This window comes from Protopterus annectens, chromosome 5.part0, assembly GCF_019279795.1.
Source record: "Protopterus annectens isolate FY-2018-M chromosome 5.part0, PAN1.0, whole genome shotgun sequence".
NCBI classification, from domain to species: domain Eukaryota; kingdom Metazoa; phylum Chordata; order Ceratodontiformes; family Protopteridae; genus Protopterus; species Protopterus annectens.
This window is the reverse complement of record NC_056735.1, coordinates 496,878,230-496,898,614: the sequence shown is the minus strand read 5'-3', so window position 1 is coordinate 496,898,614 and position 20,385 is coordinate 496,878,230. Positions and strand designations below refer to the sequence as shown.

The following is a 20,385-nucleotide window of genomic DNA, read 5'->3' as shown; positions in this document are numbered from 1 at the left end:
CCTGGGTCCCTTCTATCATCAGTCAAGGCTATTTCATGGTATGGGAAAGTCCTCCTTCCTTCAGGGGCATCCCACAGTCTCTACAAGACCAACTGGAATTCTTCCCACTAGTCCTCTCCTCTCTTCTTTCTCAGGGCACTATCCAGGAGGTACCACCCTCTCGAAAGGGAAAAGGATTTTACTCCAGGATGTTTCTGGTCCCTTGGGCCCTTGGAGGCCCATTCTGTGGACCTCTCCCATTTAAACATCTTTCTGAAAGTCCTCACCTTTCGCATATTGACTCTCCCTGGAGAAGACCTTCATGGTGTCATTGGACATAAAAAATGCTTAGTTTCACATCCCCATTCACCATCAGTTCAGGAGATTTCTTTGCTTTTCTGTTGCTTCCTCTCATTTTCCATTCTGTGCTTTGCCCTTTGGTTTAACTATGGCACTGAAGGTATTCGGAAAATGTTTAACCCCTGTTATAGCCTACTGCAGGCTACAGGGCATATAGATATTTCCATATTTAGATGAACTGCTTCTCCAGGCTCCATCTGCAGAAACCCTTCTGGACAATCTTTCCTGCACAATGTCCCTTCTGAAAGGGCTAGGATATACTGTCAACCTTCAAAAGTCTTCCGTGGTCCCTTCCCAAGATCATGTCTTCCTAGGTTGCAGGATTCTAACAAACAGAATGATAACTTGTTTACTCTCAGAAAAGATCCTGTCCCTTGCCTTCCATTTCCAGAACCTTCTACCTCTTTAATCTCTGACCGCCAGGGAATTCCTATGCCTCCTGGGATTCAATGCCTCAATTATTCCAGTGGTTCCTTTTGACAGACTGCATATGAGGAAATTTCATTGGTTCCTGAGAACAGTTTGGAAGCAACACTCTCATCCTCTGGAATTTGCTGTTCCCCTCCTACCCTGTCTGAAGAAGGCGTTAGAGTGGTGGATTCTCCAGGTCTCCAGAAATCCAGGCCTACCCCTTCACCCACCCAGGATCTGTACACAGATGTGTCAGACACAGGCTGGAGTGCAATTCTGGAACACTGGAAGGTTAGGGACATGTGGTCCCCACCTCAGGCAAAGAAGCACATCAACATAAAAGAAATGAGAGCATTGATCTTTGCCCTCAAAATCTTCAAGTCCAGGATTTCACCAGGGGTTCTAAGGTGTTTCACAGAGAATACCACAGTCCTCTGGTACGTCAGCAAGCGGGGAGGGGGGGGATCCTGTAGCCTATGCAGACTGGCATTATACACCTGGGAGCTAGCCCAGCAGAGTCACATTTCTTTTCAGGCTATTTATATTCCCTCAGCTCAGAGTGTGATGGCAGACACTCTAAGCAGGTCCATGACTCAATCCCACGAGTGAATGTTAAACAGGGATGTGTTTCTGGATCTGGTCCATCGTTGGGGTATTCCTCAGATAGCTTTTGCCTCTCCCGTGAACAGAATGTTTCCCAAGTATTGTGCCAGGATACCACATCCTGGGGCATGGAAGGTGGATGCACTGTCCTTTCCATGGAAGGGCGTGTTTCTGTATGCATCCCCCCTTCCCACTTATCCAGAAGGTCCTGATGAAAATTCAGTGGGAGTAGCCAAAAATGTTGCTGGTGGCCCCCTTTTGGCCAAGACAGCATTGGTTCCCCCTCTTCCTCCATTTAGCCAAGGGTAATCATGCAAGTTACCCCACAGGATGGAGCTACTCACACAGGACAAGGGAACTCTAGTGCATCCAGTGATGCTGACCCTAAACTTGACACTGTGGGTGATAGGACTTTAATCCCCTTCAGACACCGTTATTCTGAGGACGTGCTACAAGTTCTGCAGGAAGCCAGAAAACCCACTACTAGGAAATCTTACGTCTCCAAATGGAAGAGGTTTTCCATCAGGTGTCTCAAAAATCACTTTCAACCACTGTCAGTAGAGGTCCCAGTGGTTTTATCTTACCTGTGTGAATTAATGAAGAGTGGATTGTCTTATTCTTCAGTCAAGGCACATCTTTCTGCCATCTCTGCATGTCTACCAATATCCCCTCCATTAGCTTCCAGGCTGAAAGTCAAGCTGTTCGTAAAAGGTGTCCTTCACATAGAACCAACAAGGAAACCAGTGCCTCCTCCTTGGGATCTCAGGTTTGCCCTAGTAATACTTACCCAAGCCCCCTTTGAACCAGTAGTGTCATCTTCCCTGCAACATTGTTCATGGAAAACAGTTCCTCTAGTGCCTGTTACCTCTGTCAGAAGGGTCTCTGAGCTGCAGGCCCTTATGGCCTCCTCTCCCTTTACAGTGTTTCATAGGGACAGGGTTTCTCTTCAGACGTACCCATCCTTTATGCCCAAGGTGGTTAATGAGTTATCCCTGAATCAGGCTATCAATCTCCCTACCCTTTCCCTCCCCCTAATCCTCTGGTGAGAGCATTCACACTTTGGATGTACATAGGCAATTGAGATATTACTTGAACAAAACTAAGCCTATCCATAAGTCCGAGAGATTGTTTTTTACTTATCACCCAAGGGCCCTGGGCCAACCTGTTTCCAAGTAAACTATTTTTTCTTGGATTTCTAAAACCATCTCTTTCTGTTACTCAGTCAATGGAAAGCATCTTTCCTCACCTGTAAGGGCACATTCCACAAGGGCAGTGTCCTCCTCTGGGGTCTTCTTTAAAGGATTGGGCACAGCCTCTGTCATTCAGGCAGCTACCTGGTATTCTGTTCATGCTTTCACCAAGCACTATAAACTGGATGTCATTTCCAGGTCCAGGGCAGAGTTTGCCAGAGATATTCTCCATGGCTTTGTGGAAAATGTTTTTGCTCCTCCTCCCAGTTCCTCTTCAGCATGAGCTTTGGCATTCTCCGTCATGTTATGAATACTGCAGCATATGAATAGAAGGACATAAAATAGTTGTGTAAAATCTTACCATAACCATAGATGTCCTTCTCTTCTATGTGCTGCAGTATTGCTCCCCCCCACCTTCCCCTTGATCATCGCCTGGTCCCTGGTTGCATGTTTTCTCACTTTATCAGGCTGGTGCTTTGTGGCATTTAGTTCTGAGGTAGGTACATGCTGATGTCCGCTTTATACGCAAAGTCTCTTTATGGCCACCATACGCTAACTGATGTGTGGTGTCGCATATACCTTACAGCAGCATTTAGACTTTGGTATACTGGCCGGACATATGAGTCAGCCAGAGGCGGATTCCCTCATGTTATGAATACTGCAACATATAGAAGAGAAGGACATCTGTGGTTATGGTAAGATTTTACACAACTATTCTTTTTTAGCCATATACCTGCATTTTTCTACATCTTGTGATCATTTAGACTTTACTTGTAATTGTGAATTCTTGTGTTTGTAGTTTGTTCAGAATATTTTGTTTCATACATATAACAGTGTGTTTTAAGATGTGGGGTATTTACTTACTACTGTCTCCTGAATAGGATGTGGTGTGTATTGTAGGAATACTGCAAAGTGACCTTTTAGACTTTTGTATTCCAGGTGGCCTGTGGAGGATGTCACATGCTAGTCCTTGCTGCACCAAGACCCAGAGATTCAGAAGTAGTTCATCTTCCAGTTGGTGACATTAGTATTGATGGACTGGCCACTTCATGCAGCACTGATCTGCTAGATGGTGCCTCTCCAACTGTAGCTATTCATCGAACACTAAGTGCACGTATCAGACGGCGAGAAAAGGTATGCATATAGTGAAGTGATCTTTTGTGTGTTCTTATTTTTATTTTTGTGCAAATTAGTGCTTAACAGTAGTGCAGATGGAGAGAAACTACCAGGAATAATTCACATTGTTAAGAAGATACTAGGATATGGATATTGCAGGATATAAACTAATTGTATTTGCACTTCTTAATGGGCAGCAGATAATTATAGGTCATTTGTTAAGTTTTACAGTTTCACTTTGTTTCCTTTTGACAGTTGCTGTACTTTTTTGGAAAGTATATGGGATTAGTTGACAAAGGACTGTTCTTACAACACTGTATAACCTTACAGAATTGTCTGAAAACAGCTTACCACCAAACCAATGAATAGCATTTAAGTAAATTATGTCCATTATTTGGAGAGGGTTTTCACAGTCCCTTCTTTAAGACAGAGCGAAAATAATTAGTGTCTAATAATCTCAGAGCTGATTGTTGATTCATTTATAAGTGGTAATATGCATTAGCTACTCAGCTAAAGCTCCTCGTGGTCCTGCAGAGTGGTGCTAGCAGCAGAGAGGTGACAAAGAGCGACTGCTAAACTGATTTAAGTATAATTTATTGCTACTACCTTTGTGAACGTCCTTTCTCGCCGAAAAGCGAGTTATATCTGCTGTTTTACCTGTTTAAGCTTGTTTTACTGTTTTTTTTTCAAATTGCACTTCAAAGTTTGTCTTTTGTTGCATTTTATCTGTTGAGGCTGCTCACTCAAGTGTGCTAGCCTGTGTTAAGCTATTACTGTGAATTTTCTGCTGTTTGCTTCTTAAAAAACAAAAAAAATCCTTGTTTCCCACCTTTCCCTACCTAGAATAGGTAGAATACCCAAACTATTAAGAAAGTACATAAAAAATTAGGAACACTGTATAAACACAAACACTTCCTAACAGACCAAGCACGAATCACCCTAGCCCAAACCCATCTTCTGTCTACACTACTGTATGCATCTCGTATCCTAACCTGCACTAAGAAAACAGACATGAACAAACTAGAGTCATGTTACAATAAGATTGCAAAATTCGCCAATAACTCTGCTTTTCGTAGCCATCATTGCCTTGCCCTAAAAGAATTACAGTGGTTAGAACTTCCTCATTTAATTAGTTTCCACCAACTTGTCCTCACCTATAACATCCTAAAGAATCCCCACAAGACTCCAGCCCTGAACCAACTACTTAAACAATACTCAGCAAACTGTCCACTCCGCTCATCCAACAAAACCCTGCTGCATATAACTCAAGCCAACAACACTGCAGGAAAAGCTCTCTTTGCTCATACCATAGCAAAGACATGGAATAATCTCCCCCAGAATATCTCCTCAGCTCCATCTATCTCACTGTTCAAAAGATCACTTAAATCACACCTCCTGCATTCCTGGCTCTGTCCTTGCATCACATAAATGCTTTCCTGCTCTACCCAAATACTTCCTACCCACTCTATATCCTGCTTTCTATCTCTATACTACAGTACTAACTTCTCCTCAAAACTGACATACAGGGCCTTCCTGTGCTCACGCTCAATCCTGCATCAGCAAAGTTTGTCTGGTCATGCTGTCATATGTGATATATCTGATGATTGTATTGATACAATGTAGTCCTTTCATTAGTTTTATACAAATCACTTCTTCATATTGGTTTTTTATATCTTGTATTATAAATAATATCTAGTATTGTGTCTATTACCACCAAACATGTAGTTGTATTAGTGGAGTTTTTCTCCCCGGGACTCCGCTGTAAATGGACCTCCCTCCAGTCGGACTTTCCCGGTCAACAAATGTAAAATAAATAAATAAATAAATAAAATAGAATAGCCCTTAATACAGATATTGCTGTATTCTGGACTTTAGTATAGTTCCTGTGTTGCCCATTTCCTTACTTGGATTGAAGGAAGCTTTTTTGTTCACCAGTGGGAGTGGGGAGCTTTGAGCAGCCTATCTGTCCCTGGAGGAGTGATCTCAGCAAAGAATCTGGTAGTTTATTGGCCGTTTTGGGATAATTTGTAGCTCTTTTTAGTCCCCTGTATAAAAACCCGCTTTGGCATGATGTCCTTCAAGGATGCATCTGCAGTCCTAACAAATGGGTTGTCCTGTCGTCAGGCAGCCCTTCGGTCGGCCGGATTCCAAAGTCTGGGTCTGGCCTCGGCTGGTGTCGCACTTCACCCGACGTCATCTCTGCTGGTCTTCGGGTATAAAGGCATCAGCCGACGCCATTTTCCTCAGTCTTTCTTGCCGTGGCGCAAGCAGAAGCTGTTCGCAAGTGCCGGTCGGTCAGATCCAGAGATTACTACTACCGAATACTACCGAAGACTTCTAAAGCTAAGTACCCGTTGGGGACTCTTTCTTGCCTCAGCCGATGTCAGAAAAAGTGAATAACTGTTTAACTTGTGGGAAACAAATACCTCATAAAGATTTCCACTCTTACTGCTTACCTTGTTTAGGGCCAGACCACGACGTAGCAGCCTGTTTAGCCTGTGCTTCTTTCAACCGGACGCTTAGGCGTCGGTCGGAGTTTGCTGAACAGTTTTTCGGCTCAGATTTTGCGTACATTATGCCGTCGGATCCTCCGACTTCTCAAATTGTTAAGAAAAGAAAAAGACCGACACTCGCGGTCCACGGTTTCGGCCGAAACCACGGTTAAGCAAACCGCGAGTGTCTCGGTTTCGGCCGAAACCGAGCAAACGGGTCAATCTTCAGCCGAATCCATGACTACTACCGAGGCTCCTGCTACCCTAGTTGAATCGGCCTCTGAAGTTTTGCCTACTAATATGGTTTCTCTAGAATTATCGGACACCATCCCTTTGGATGTCTCTACCCCAGCACATGGTGCTGCTAGGCCTCCTGCAGCCATGTCTATAAAGGCCTTTGCCAGGGCTAAAGCAGCCAAAACTGCTAAGTCTGTATCTGTTAAGCCCCCCCCCTCTCACAGGCCCAGTTCCAGTTCCCAAATGCTTACTCTGGCAGAGGATCTCATCTCTTTAATAAGGGGATCCCAATCTCACCCAGACAGGGCCTCTCAACCTCCAGAAAAGAGACCTAGAGCAGAGCCCCCTGAGCCAGTGTCCTCAGATGACTCTTCTGATGTTTCAGACAATACAGACCATCCAGAGGCTCCTTTTTCTACTTATGAAGATTCCGATGCTGAAGAATCTATTCCTTCTGCCTCTCCACCAGAGGAATTTTCCTTTGGGGAAACCTTACATGCCATGAGAGAGCAATTCCAATGGCAGGGACAAGATTTCTCAGATTCAAGAAAAAGGCTTAGGACCTTTCTACACTTACCGCAACATAGGCCCTTAGCTATACCTCCAGTTCTTCCTGTTGTGGATGATGCATTTAATGATGTTTGCACTGCTCCTGATACTTTACCTCCAGCCCCTGCCAAGCCTGATAGGTTTTACAGGGTACCGGACACTCATCACCACCTATACAAGGCTCCTTGCAGATCCTGAGACTATCTCCCAGGGGCCTAAGGCAGTAGCCGACCTCAGCGAAAAACCCTCTCCCTTCTGAAAGGGAATCCAGGTCCTTAGAGAGATGGGGTAAAACGTATACACCTCTGCTACTCTCTCAGCTAGAGCTTTGAACTGTCAGTTTCATATGATCCAATACCAAGAGTTTATGCTTGATCAGTTAACTAAGAAACTGTCCTCTGATGATTCCTTAGATAAGAAATATGTTTTAGAAATGGTGAATAACATTCAGCAGGTTAGTAACCATTCTTTAAAATGTGGCTATGATGCACTGGAGGCTTCATTTAGATCAGCCATGACTGGCACAGTTATAAGAAGGCATGCATGGTTGAAAGAACAGGTCTTGCCGGATCATGTTAAAGCAAAACTATTAGATGCTCCTATGGATAAGGTCAGTCTGTTTGGTTCTCCTGCCCAGCAAGTAATGAAGAAAATGGAAGAGAAGGCAAAATCTGTACAAACAGTTAAAGATTTCTTACAGGTTCAGCCCCCAAGGTTTAGCAGGAACTAGCCTTCCAAAAATTGGTCCTTTCCAGACTCCTCTAAGTCTCAGAGAGGCAGGAATAGGCGTTCCAGAGGCAGAAATCAATCCAGAGGAGGTGCCTACAGAGGACGCCAGTGGCAAGGCAATAACCAACGAGGCACAGACACAACCACTACCACTACAACAGGACAAACACAGTGACTTGGCTCTGACACCGCCTTCCAGGGAACAAATAGCAGCACCCTTAGGCGGAAAGTTAGCCTTATTTTCAAAAAATTGGCACTATATCACAAGAGACAAGTGGATTTTGCAAACTATAGACCAAGGCTACAGGTTTCATTTCCACACCTTACCAGTAAAAAGAGGAATGCCAAACTTACCACCAAATCAAAAAACAGAAGCTCTAAAACAGATAGCTCAATTAACAAAGATGAGAGCTGTGGAAAGGGTACCACCTACAGAACAGGGCAAAGGATTTTATTCCAGACTCTTCCTAGTACCAAGAAAAGAGAAAAGTTGGAGACCTATTCTCGACCTGTCGGCTTTAAACATATTCATCATTGTTCCAAAATTCAAAATGCTGACCCTACAGCAACTTCTTCCCATGCTGGGCAAGGAGTGTTGGCTGGTAACTCTAGATCTCAAGGAGGCATACCTGCACGTCCCCATACGACCAAATTGCAGAAGATACCTCAGATTTCTTGCAGGATCAGAGCATTATCAATTCTCAGCATTGCCCTTTGGCTTATCTACTGCACCCAGAGTATTCACAAAATGCCTGGCATCAGTAATCGCTCATTGCAGGCTACAGGGAATCCAAATTTATCCATACCTGGACGACTGCCTGATACAAGCGGACAACAAAAGCAAGCTGACACAAGACTTACAAAGAGTCATTTGCTTACTACAAGCCCTGGGATACACAGTCAATTTAAAAAGTCAAGACTGATACCATCCCAAACAAGAACATTCTTGGGTGCAGAATTGGACACAGTAAAACAGATGGCATTCCTAACTGCAGAAAAACAAGAACATCTCCCTCTTTACTTCTTGGCATTAACAAAGCAGAACAAACTAACAGCAAGGAAAGTACTGCAGGCCTTGGGCTTCATGGCATCATGCATAATCCTGGTCCCCTATGCCAGACTGCATATGAGAAAGCTACAGTGGTACCTAAAGAATTTATGGTCTCAACACAGGCACAGCTTAGAAACCGAAATACCACTAATCCCATGCCTGAAACAAGAGTTCCTATGGTGGGCTCAAGCATGCCAGTCAAACCCAGGTTTGCCCTTCCACAACATTCAAGCAAGCCAAACCATCACAACGGACGCCTCAGACCTAGGTTGGGGGGCCCACATGCTGGACAAATGCATTCAAGGATTATGGACTCCAGATCAGCTGCACCTGCACATAAATCAAAAAGAAATGCTGGCCGTAAAACTAGCAATCCAGAATTTCAGACCATTCCTCAAAGAAGGCCAATTAATGATAAGGACAGACAACACCACAGTCATGTGGTACATCAACAAACAGGAAGGAACTCATTCATACCCCCTATGTCGAATGGCTCTGGACCTATGGAATATGGCTCTGAGCTACAACATTCAGTTACAGGCAATATTTGTACCGGGAAAAGAAAACATCCTAGCAGACATGTTAAGCAGAACTACCTCGGATGCTCACGAATGGATGCTACACCCCGACATCTTCAAGGCCATCACAAAAAAATGGGGAATGCCACAAATAGACCTATTCGCATCCCCACTCAATCACCAGATCAAGAAATTCTGCACAAGGACATACCACCCACTGGCTTGGAAGGTGGACTCTCTATCCTTCAGTTGGAAAGACCTGACAGCATATGCATTTCCACCTCTTCCTTTGATGCACAAGGTACTACTGAAAATCAAAGAGGAACGTCCAAGAATAATTCTGATAGCTCCAAATTGGCCAAGACAACATTGGCATCCATTGCTGAGGAGCATGTCTCGGGGAGGAACGTGGACACTACCCCTGATTCCTTTGATGTTAACTCAGAGCGACTACAACATCATGCATCCAAACCTGAAAACTCTACAACTGACTGCCTGGAACATTACATAAGAGCAACTAACCCAGATTTATCCCAAAGGGTTAAAGACATTATCCTTGAGGCCCGCAGACCTTCAACAAGAAGGAACTATGCAGGAAAATGGAAAAGGTTTGTCATTTGGAGTTCTGAAAGAGGAAAAGATGTGTCAAAGATAGATATTGCCAACATCCTGGAGTATTTGGCAGAGCTTCTCCATACAGGCCTGTCCTATTCCTCCATCAAGATACATGCATCAGCTATTTCTGCAGAATACAACTTCGATCCCCCTGTCTTCTCACACCCTCTACTCAGACAGTTCCTCAGAGGAATCAAGAATGTAAAACCTCCTAGGAAAACACCATTACCAGCATGGGACTTGAACTTTGTGCTAGAAAAATTGACACTCCCTCCATTCGAACCAGCAGCAACAGCAGACCTTCAACACCTATCCTGGAAAACTGCTTTCCTACTGGCAATTACTTCAGCAAGGAGGGTTTCGGAACTACAGGCCTTAATGGCAGTACAACCCTTCCTAATCTTCCATCAAGACAGAGTGTCCATGGGAACTAATCCTATATTTATGCCTAAGGTGGTATCCAGAGTGTCTCTAAACCAGGCAATCCACCTACCTACCTTCTTTCCCAATCCACAGAACAGGGGGAAAGACTGCTGCATACCTTGGATGTACATAGACAGTTGCGCTACTACCTGGACAGAACCAAGGGCAATAGAAAAACTGACCAGCTTCTAGTAGCTTATGCAACAGGAAGGGAAGGAAAAGCAATTTCCAAACAGACAATCTCCAAGTGGATAGGAAATTGCATAAGATTCTGTTACTCCTACCATGGAAAGCAAATTCCACAGAACATAAGGCCTCATTCTACAAGGGCTACAGCCACTACCACAGCTTTCTTACGAGGAGTGGCTACCAAGGACATTATTGAGGCGGCTACTTGGACCTCCGTGCATACATTTGCCAAGCATTATAACTTACCTCTATACTCTAGATCCCAAGCAGGCTTTGCCACTGCTGTTTTGCAAGGGATCCTAACTACACCATAATTCTTCTTCCTCCTCCCTAGTTTGGCTATGGTATTCTACCCATTTGTTAGGACTGCAGATGCATCCTTGAAGGACATAGTACAGTTTTGTACCTACCATAAATGTAGATGTCGAACAGGATAGCATCTGCAGTCAGGATTACCCACCCTCCTTCCCATCTGTGGTACTCCTAGGGTATTTACCCTCCTAATAGCTAGCTGGGGGGGGATCTCTTATGGTGTATTTGTTTGTATATATGTACATACATGCTTATTTTTTGTGTTTGCCTTCTACTTTTTTGGAAACATTGGCATTTATCCAAAATTTAGTTTTCCAAGAGGGCAACTGGCATCTGGGGCAAGAAACACTGAGGAAAATGGCGTCGGCTGATGCCTTTATACCCGAAGACCAGCAGAGATGACGTCGGGTGAAGTGCGACACCAGCCGAGGCCAGAGCCAGACTTTGGAATCCGGCCGACCGAAGGGCTGCCTGACGACAGGACAACCCATTTGTTAGGACTGCAGATGCTATCCTGTTCGGACATCTACATTTATGGTAGGTACAAAACTGTACTTTTTTTTGCTTGTTCCTACTCAGCTAAAGCTCTTTGTGGTCCTGCAGAGTGGTGCTAGCAGCAGAGAGGCGAAAAAGAGCGACTTCTAAACTGATTTAAGTATAATTTATTGCTACTACCTTTGTGAACGTCCTTTCTCACCGAAAAGCTAGTTATATCTGAAGGAAGCTTTTTTGTTCACCAGTGGGAGTGGGGAGCTTTGAGCAGCCTATCTGTCCCTGGAGGAGTGATCTCAGCAAAGAATCTGGTAGTTTATTGGCCATTTTGGGCTAATTTCTAGCTCTTTCTAGTCCCCTGTATAAAATCCCGCTTTGGCGCAGTTTTTTGTTTGTTCCTACTCAGCTAAAGCTCCTCGTGGTCCTGCAGAGTGGTGCTAGCAGCAGAGAGGCGAAAAAGAGTGACTGCTAAACTGATTTAAGTATAATTTATTGCTACTACCTTTGTAAACGTCCTTTCTTGCCGAAAAGTGAGTTATATCTGCTGTTATACATGTTTAAGCTTATTTTACTGTTTTTTTTTCAAATTGCACTTCAAAGTTTGTCTTTTGTTGCATTTTATCTGTTGAGGCTGCTCACTCAAGTGTGCTAGCCTGTGTTAAGCTATTACTGTGAATTTTCTGCTGTTTGCTTCTTAAAAAAAAAAAAAAAAATATCCTTGTTTCCCACCTTTTCCTACCTAGAATAGTTCTTAATACAGGCATTGCTGTATTCCGGACTTTAGTATAGTTCCTGTGTTGCCCATTTCCTTACTTGGATAGAAGGAAGCTTCTTTGTTCACCAGTGGGAGTGGTGAGCTTTGAGCATCCTATCTGTCCCTGGAGGAGTGATCTCAGCACAGAATCTGGTAGTTTATTGGCTGTTTTGGGCTAATTTCTAGCTCTATCTAGTCCCCTGTATAAAAACCTGCTTTAGCGCGGCTTTGCGCTATTGTGCACATACCGCAGCATTGGGTGCAAACCATTCCTGGCTCCATAAAGTCTACTCTTCACTTTTTCCCTTAGAACTGCTCTATCTCTCAAGCTAAACACCCTATTCTCAATCTAAGGCCCTGTACTTGCTCATATAAGCAATTTTACAAGTTAGCGCTAGTAAACTAAAAGCACTACATCCCCCAATACTCCCTTCTAGCACCTTGTCCCCTATTGGTCCTTCTGATTCAGTGATAAAGAAGTTCCCTATACTATTGTAGCATGTCCAAATGTCAGTTAATGGCTTCCTCTCCAGTCCACCTGGTGAATCTGGGAATCTTGAGGCAATGTTACAACTGCCTCATGTACACAGACAACCCTCTCCTCCTTCCCACAAGTTCAAATATATGTGAGAGATGCAACCATATAGCCAAACTGGAGGCTGAGCTCTCTCAACTCAGAACTGGTGCAACCAGACAGGAGGAGAAGGTAACCTCTCAGACCACAAATCCAGTCTCACATAGTCCTACCACAACAGCAAACCAAACACATAAACACACAAAAACATACTCGGAGGCTCTAAATAAAAATCTGCCTAAGCAGCAGAGACCTCCAAAGCAGACATCCAAGCAAATGCTATCCCAAAACAAAACACATGCAACACATAGCTCACAAAGTCAGTGTGTCAAACAGTCACAGCCCTTAAGGCTAAATAACACACCTGATACACTTGTAATAGGTGACTCTATAGTCAGACACACTGACGTCCCGCTCACCAGACTGAACAAAGAGAAGATCACAGTGAGCTGCCTGTCGGGCGATAGGATCCGCCACATAACACAAGCACTCAGGTCACTCCAAAGCAAGTACAAATATGACTCAGTCATTGCCCATGCTGGTGTGAATGACCTGAGATGTACCTCCCTGGACTACATGAAAAGAGACATAGAGGAGCTCTCTGATCTTGTAGCCCGGGCTGGTATGACCCTGAACTTGAGCAGCATCTTACCCTCACCCAGAATTATGCCATAGTATAAAGACAAAATTATCAATTTTAACAATTGGCTAAAATTTTGGTGTCATTCAAAGGGGATCCAGTGTCTGTCAGCCTGGGAAGACATGCTCGACAAACCACGTTGCTTCACTAGGGACGGCTTGCACCTGTCACCCCTGGGCTTTCGGATATTGGCAAAGGCTGTTTCCACCCCCATAGTGCCTTTTTTAGGCAAGGCTCAAAAGACAAACCCACCTCCATAGACAACACAATGAATAAGGAACTAAGGGTAATGCTGCTCAATGCCAGAAGTCTAAACCTCAAGATGCACTCACTCGAAGCCCTCCTCATTATGGAGAGCATCGATATCTGTGCAGTGACAGAAACCTGGTTCAAGGCTCCAGAGACCACCCCAGCACTACCAGGTTATACCTCATATCATGCTTTTCGGCCCCGAAACTCGGACCGAACCATAAAAGGAGGGGGAGTATCCATATTCATCTAAGATGCCCACACCTCCAGGTTAGTGGTGGTGCACGAGGAATTGGAGATCATCCATGTGCAATTAACAGTGGGCAAAACTGCTTTTCAGCTTGTAGCATGTTACAGACCACCCTCTCAAAAACAGGAATCCCACTCGGCTTTCCTGAGATCACTGGAGAATATGAAGATCTCTCCAAACACCATTATATTGGGTGACTTCAACTACCCAAACATAGACTGGGAGCACTACTCAAGCCCCAACACCCTAGCCCAAAGGTTCCTAGAATTTGGTGTGCTCCATAACAGTGGTGTACCCTCATTGGACCAGTCTGGACCAATCATTACATCCCAGGCCCCATAAATTCCCTAATCTCCCCATCCATAACCCAAAAACCAGTGAAATCTTTCACAAACCCTCAAACTTACCAAGGCCCCTTCCCCTCCTCAAGAATGAGGTGAAACCAACCCCAACCCAGAAAAGCCCAAACTAATGAATCTTTTGTAAATGCATTCTACATGCTATCTCAGGAATGCTCAGATGGCATGCATCCCATCTCTTAACAAAACCAAGACCCCCAGCTCCGCCCAGTTCAGGACCCCTGTGCAAGACCCTGCTAAAAAGGAGAAGGAGGGAGAAGGAGGGAAGGAGCAAATGATAGAAAAAAGCAGGCAAGGAATCTATAGTAAAAGGCCAAAGTACTAAACTCATAAGAAAAAAAGGCAGAAAGAGAAAAAAAGAAAGAAAAAAGCATTAAAAATCACCAAGGCTTTAGGAACTTGGGTGAAAACTCCTGATAAAAACAGAGAATCCCCAAATGACAAAACATCATTGAAGACAGACATTGATTGCCAACATCCTGGCAGATCCTGGCAGTGCCAACAAAGAAAAAAGCCTCCCCCACTATTTCAGAGCAAAGTGCCAAAAGCAGCTCAGGCAGCAGCCCTAAACACAGCAGCCAGCCCTTCCAAAGTAAAACACCAAAGCATCCTCGTGGGACAGTGTCCCCAGTTATGCCCCACGGGGCAATCAAGAAGATTACCACTCAAGAAGGCTCTCCCATCATCTAACGGGGTTTATAGTACCCAAGAATGGTATACAGCCACCCTGGTCCCACTCCTACCTCCCACAAAGCCACAAGCCCCTACAACCTAAAGCCCATGAAAGCCCATAGCCCTGTCTGCAAACTCATGGAAAGGATATGAGGGACCTATCAGAAACTCCATACATGGGGCTCCAGACACTGGCAAGATGTTGGGCTCCTACCCATGGGCATTTCTTTGATTCTGAAACTAAAGGCCAAAGATGATCGATGAAGGGAGCCAGTCATGAAGGGGAAGGTGTAAGGAACAAGATACCTGACCAATACCCCACTCGCGACAGCCTACCCCACTGGCATCATAGATATATATCCAGCTTAAATATAAACCCCATGTCATAAACTGGGTTGCAAACGAATGGGTTGAGGCCTGGCTCATGGAGAGAAGAAACATGGTGTGAATCAAGGACCAAACCAGTTACAAGTGGCATCCCACAAGGTCAGCCTTGAGCTGGACCTTGGTATATTTTTCTGAGGAGGCACAGTACAGGCTAACTGACCAGCTGACAGGACCAGGCAACTACTGCAAATTAATTTGGCACCCAGATGACACTCAGCTCTGACACAAGTATCCTCCAAAAGGGTCTGGAGAGAGATAACTACGGTGCCAGAGCCATGGCCTAAAACTAAATGCCCAAAAAGTGTAATTATACCTTTGGCAAAAACAAAATACCCCACAAATTACTACATGGCGGTAATCCAGACTCAAACAGATGCCATATGCTGCTCGGTTAAAAAAACTCCAGCTCTACTCAGTAGCATACCGCCTACTTAGAGGCGATGTATGCCTGACGTATAAAGCCATGTCAGACCAGGACTTAATGGACATGCTCCACCTCAGAAAATCCAGATCCCTTAGAGCTACGCGCTCGAGGGACTTGAACCTCAGCACAGAAATAAATAGGACATGCTGAAGGGACAGATTCATAACCCAGAGGCTCCCTTCGCTCTGGAATAGAATCCCAGTCCATGTTAGGCAGAGCCCCTCACTGTCTCTCTTCAAGAGGAATCTTGACGAGTGGATGGGAGATCGTAGGTTTACCCCAGGGTTTACTTCTGTGTCACTACTAGACAGAGGCACAGTAAACTAACCTAAAAAAGGGCACAGTAAACTCAATTCAATGGGTGGCAATAGCCATACACACTCAGGCTAGGCTTGTAAATGCCCTTGGGCAGATAGCCTACTATGAACCTATGAAACTCCAAAAAATCAGTTAAGCTTTTTAAGTAATATTTTTGACACACATCCACCAAGTGATCATTGGCTTCCTCTTGTTGGTCCAGTCCCCCTAACCCTGGTATCATACGATGCAAGAGATGAAGTAGAGAGTCATTAGTCATAACTGTCTTCTAGACGTGTCACTGTAGTGAGCCACTGTGGGTATATACTTCATAATCTGTAATATTGAGCTGAAATGTTATGCACTCCTTGGCTGAGCCATGCTTTTTAGGTGTCCTTGCTCCAGGAACTGAGCTTTCAGTTCTTTTACCAAATGGTACTTCTACATTAGAAGACTCCCTTTTCTTGGGATAGGTGAGTTGCCACTGGCCACTGATTTCCATCTCTGTAGACATTTGGTAGAAAACAAATAATCTGCAGTATAGTCATTACCAAAACCTTTTCACAATGAAGTCAGCTATAAATCTTGATCCGATGTCTATTTTTATCTGATTTATCATGTGGGATGTTGGATCCAGTTAGATCAGTCCTCGGTACCTTATACCAAAGTATTGAATCTGACAGCTCTGACTCCTCCCCTACCCACAATTCACTCTTCCTAGCTGATTTAACTCAGATCTTGTTTGCCACCTGTCATAACAGGTGTGTTTGCAGAGATCTCCATTTTTTTCCTAGGATTATAGGATCATTGGAGGTTACTAAGCTAATTGCCCTAGGGCCCTTAACAAGTCTAGCCAAGTATAACCTCGTGTTCCCAAGAATATCAAGGTATTAAACAGAACTAAGTCAACAACTACTTGCCCCTGTCCAAGAGGGACACAGGTGAAACTTCTGAGGTGAATTTGCAGTTTCCCATCCAATTATCCAGATTACATTTGAGTAGGGTCAGCAAGGGGCTCTGCTTCACCTGAACTGGAAGTTTGTTCTGGAGAAGAGGTAACCTCTATGAGACATATCTGTCTTTCCAGCAAGTCCTGTTGATGTCGCATACTAGGTTGAGTTTCCTAGAGCGAGTGCATCTTACACCATTTGATTTACAAATGTGCAGCATTTCCAGTAGAGCAGAATCTGAGATTGCCTTATATGCAAGTAAGAGGTTGCCTGTGAGTAGTAAGACACAGAGTATAGTGACAGTTATTTCAGTCTGTCAATGTATGACATATGCTGAAGACCCTGAAATTTCTTTGTAAGAAACATTTGAGGTCTTTCCAGTTGCTGCGGGTGCCTGGTAAGGTACATGCCAATGGTGGCATTGTACTCTATTGTTAGCCTGATGAGTATGGGGGGGTTATAACCTCTTTTGTTCTGGATGCAGTGCCCCTACTTATAAGGTGGGCAACTTAGAAAGCCTTTCTTACCACTGTGGAGACGTGGTGGTCAAAGGAAATGTTGCTGTCAACCTGTATGCGCAAATCTGTCACCACTGATTGTGTGCTTAGGGTGTTTTTATTAATTTGGTAATCTGTAGGGACACTGCCCTTGCCGAAGAGGATGATAATGCATTTGTCTGATGTTGTTAGTCTTCTTTCACTTCATCAATGATGGGTTCGGTTCTGAGCCCACCAAGTCGGCCTTTTTACCAAGCTTGCGCCAACCAAAACCCTTGAGCTAAGCTTCTACCCAGAATGCCTGTCTCCCTGTTACCTCAGATCTCGTTTGCCACGTAGCCGTAAAGCCGGGTTTCAGCTGAGCCCTCAGCTAAGTGGAACTTTATTTGATATTTTGTGTGGAAAACTTTTGATATCTTCCTTTCTTACTGAGCAATTAGTATTTCTAGTACTTTTTCTTCTGTCAGACCTTGATTTTTCTTCTCTGCTCTACCCGTTGTTACCGTTGGTAAACTTTCAAGTACCATTGTTGGTACGGCCTTTCCTCCCTTACCCTTGTGGTATTCCTTCCATACTATAGCTGGTCTTTTCCTTTCTTTTCTAGCTGTTAGTGTTTGTTTCAGTAAGATGTTTCTGTTTTTACTTATACATATCACTATAGTGATACAACTGTGTGACTTTTTTGAACTGTGTCTGACTTAGTTCTGACTGGTTATACTGTTTGCCTGTGGTGTCTCTCTATCAAGATGTCGATAAGAAAGTTACTTCAGATTTTAATCATTGTGCTTCATGTAATGGCAAGTTACCTAATAGTGATTCTCACGATGATTGTGTATACTGTTTGAGGGTGCCCCATCTTTCAGTGCAACCTCCTTGTGACATTTGTCAGAGTTTCAGTCAACGCACTCTTAATGAGCGCAAAAATAAACTGATACTGAAAGGGTTACTTAAGTCTCCCTTTTCAGAGGCCATTTCTGTGATGGAGGTCTCAACCCCTCCTACAAAAGACAAAAAGAGGTCCCACTCGGTTCCCTCCTCACCATTGGGCGATCAGCGTAAGCCTATGAAATCAAAGGTTCCAAAGTTGTCCTCGAAGCATAAATCTGCCTCTATGGCTCTGTCCTTGTTGGCTCTGAGCATGTCAAAACCTACAATACTGGCACCAGCTTTGGCACCGGTCCTGCCTCCAGCACCGATACTAGACCTCACTATGCCTACTGCACCTTTGGCACCTGTGGTCACTATGGTTCAGGGGACACCTTCGATACCTTCATCAGTTATGATTTAGGAACCGATCGTTTCAGCTCCGAGTGCCACTTCGGCACCAAGCGTTTTTCTGACCAAGTTGGATTTGACCCCATTACTCCCGGTCTCAAAAGTTGAGACTTCAGTGCTGGCAGACTTTGCACCATGGACCCGATACTCCCCTTCTGTAAATCCATTTCTGGGCTAGATGTATAGACCTTTAATTGACCGACCTGATTCTCCATCCGGAGTATCCACTAGATCCACCAGGAGCCTGTCAGAACATGATGTGGTGCATCTTGTGGACCAGCTATTGGCAGCCAGGAGGATACCCACACTTTCTAAGACCCATCTGCCTGCAGGACTTGGGTTGGGTTCTCCATGGACTCCTTCTTACACTCCTCCTTTGACCAATTCAGTTCCGAAACCTTCTGCTCTGACATCCATGTTCTTCGTGTTTCACTGTTGCAGTCATTACATTTGGGTTATCTGCTTGCAGTAGCCCTCAGTCAGCCTGAGTAACAAAGTCTTGGGTCCTATGTCAGTTGCTGTCTCTTCTTCCGTGACGTCAGATCATCAGGGGTATAAAACATGCGGCCGATGTCATTACATCAGTCTTTCTTGCCGTGCAGTGCCCGAAGCAGAATCAGTTCGTAAGTGCCGGTCGGCCGACTCCTGAAATTTTCGTTTTTTGAGTTTCAGAACCGAAGTCTTCAACTAAAAGCTAAGTACCTCATTGGGGAAACTTTTTCTTGCTCTAATCCATTGTCAGTAAAAGTAAATAATTGCATTTCTTGTGGAAAGCAAATACCTCATAAAGATTTTCATTCATACTGTATTCCTTGCCTAGGCCCTGACCACGACGTACCTCACTGTCGGTTTTGTGCCTTAGTTAAACCATGAACTATCCATCGTCAGTATATTTGGGCTTCTAAATATTTTGGTGTTCGGTTCAGTTATCCTGCTATATCTTCGGTAAGCCATTCGACTACCAACATTCCGAAAAAACGCAAAGATAAAGACAGAAACAGGCCGCCCAGTTTGCCGGTACTCAGTGAGGCTCTTTTGCAGCCCCTGATACCCACTACTTCAGATTCGCAGGCCTCTACTGAGACCCATTCAGAGTCCGGCATGCCGTGAGATGCTTCAACTGTGGAACCTGCGGATGTCTCTTCCTTGGATGGGTCCGGAGCCTCTGTGCAGGCACCGGCTTCTGAGGGTGTATTCAGGCCTACTGACTTGCATATTAAACTGACGCCATCTTCTTCTTCAAGGCCTAAAACTCGAACCATGCCAAGAAAACTGATGCCCAGACTGCATGGTCAGGCCTCTATGCCTAAAAAACGAATGATAAGAATGACCGAAGATCTTGTTACTTTAATCAGGCGAAGCCAACCTTCCCCCTCTAAGAGACCTAGGTCTGAGTTTGCTTATGATACTTCTGACCAGGATTCTGAAATTTCTGTTTCCTCTGATGACCAGGATTTACCCTTATCTACCTATGATGATTCTGATGTTGAGGACTCTATTCCCTCTGCTTTCCCCCAGAGGATTTCTCTTTTGGTGAAACATTGCATACTCTCAGGGAACATTTTCATTGGGAAAGTCAGGATTTCTCTTTTTCTAAAAAGAGGCTTAGGGATTTCTTACTCCTGCCCCAGCACTGGCCTTTAGCTATACCTTCTGTACTGGACATTGTTGATGATGCCTTTTCGGAATCTAGCATGACCCCTGACTCTTTATCTCCTGCTTCCAGAAAACCTGATAGATATTACAGGGTTCCTGACTCTCACAAGTTCCTTTACAAAAATCCTACTGCGG

The 20,385-nt window shown here is 44.4% G+C and overlaps 1 protein-coding gene across 1 annotated transcript in view; it reads left to right on the top strand.

Annotated features, from left to right (window-relative positions):
* LOC122802170 (X-linked retinitis pigmentosa GTPase regulator-like) overlaps positions 1 to 20,385 on the top strand; it is a gene marked incomplete at its 5' end in the record, with an annotated part of 1,226,514 nt that overhangs the window by 1,184,313 nt on the left and 21,816 nt on the right. Inside the window, one exon of the mRNA XM_044071841.1 lies at positions 3,483 to 3,677. Within this exon, the coding sequence (XP_043927776.1) occupies positions 3,483 to 3,677 (195 nt within the window). The remainder of the gene's footprint in view (positions 1 to 3,482; positions 3,678 to 20,385) is intronic.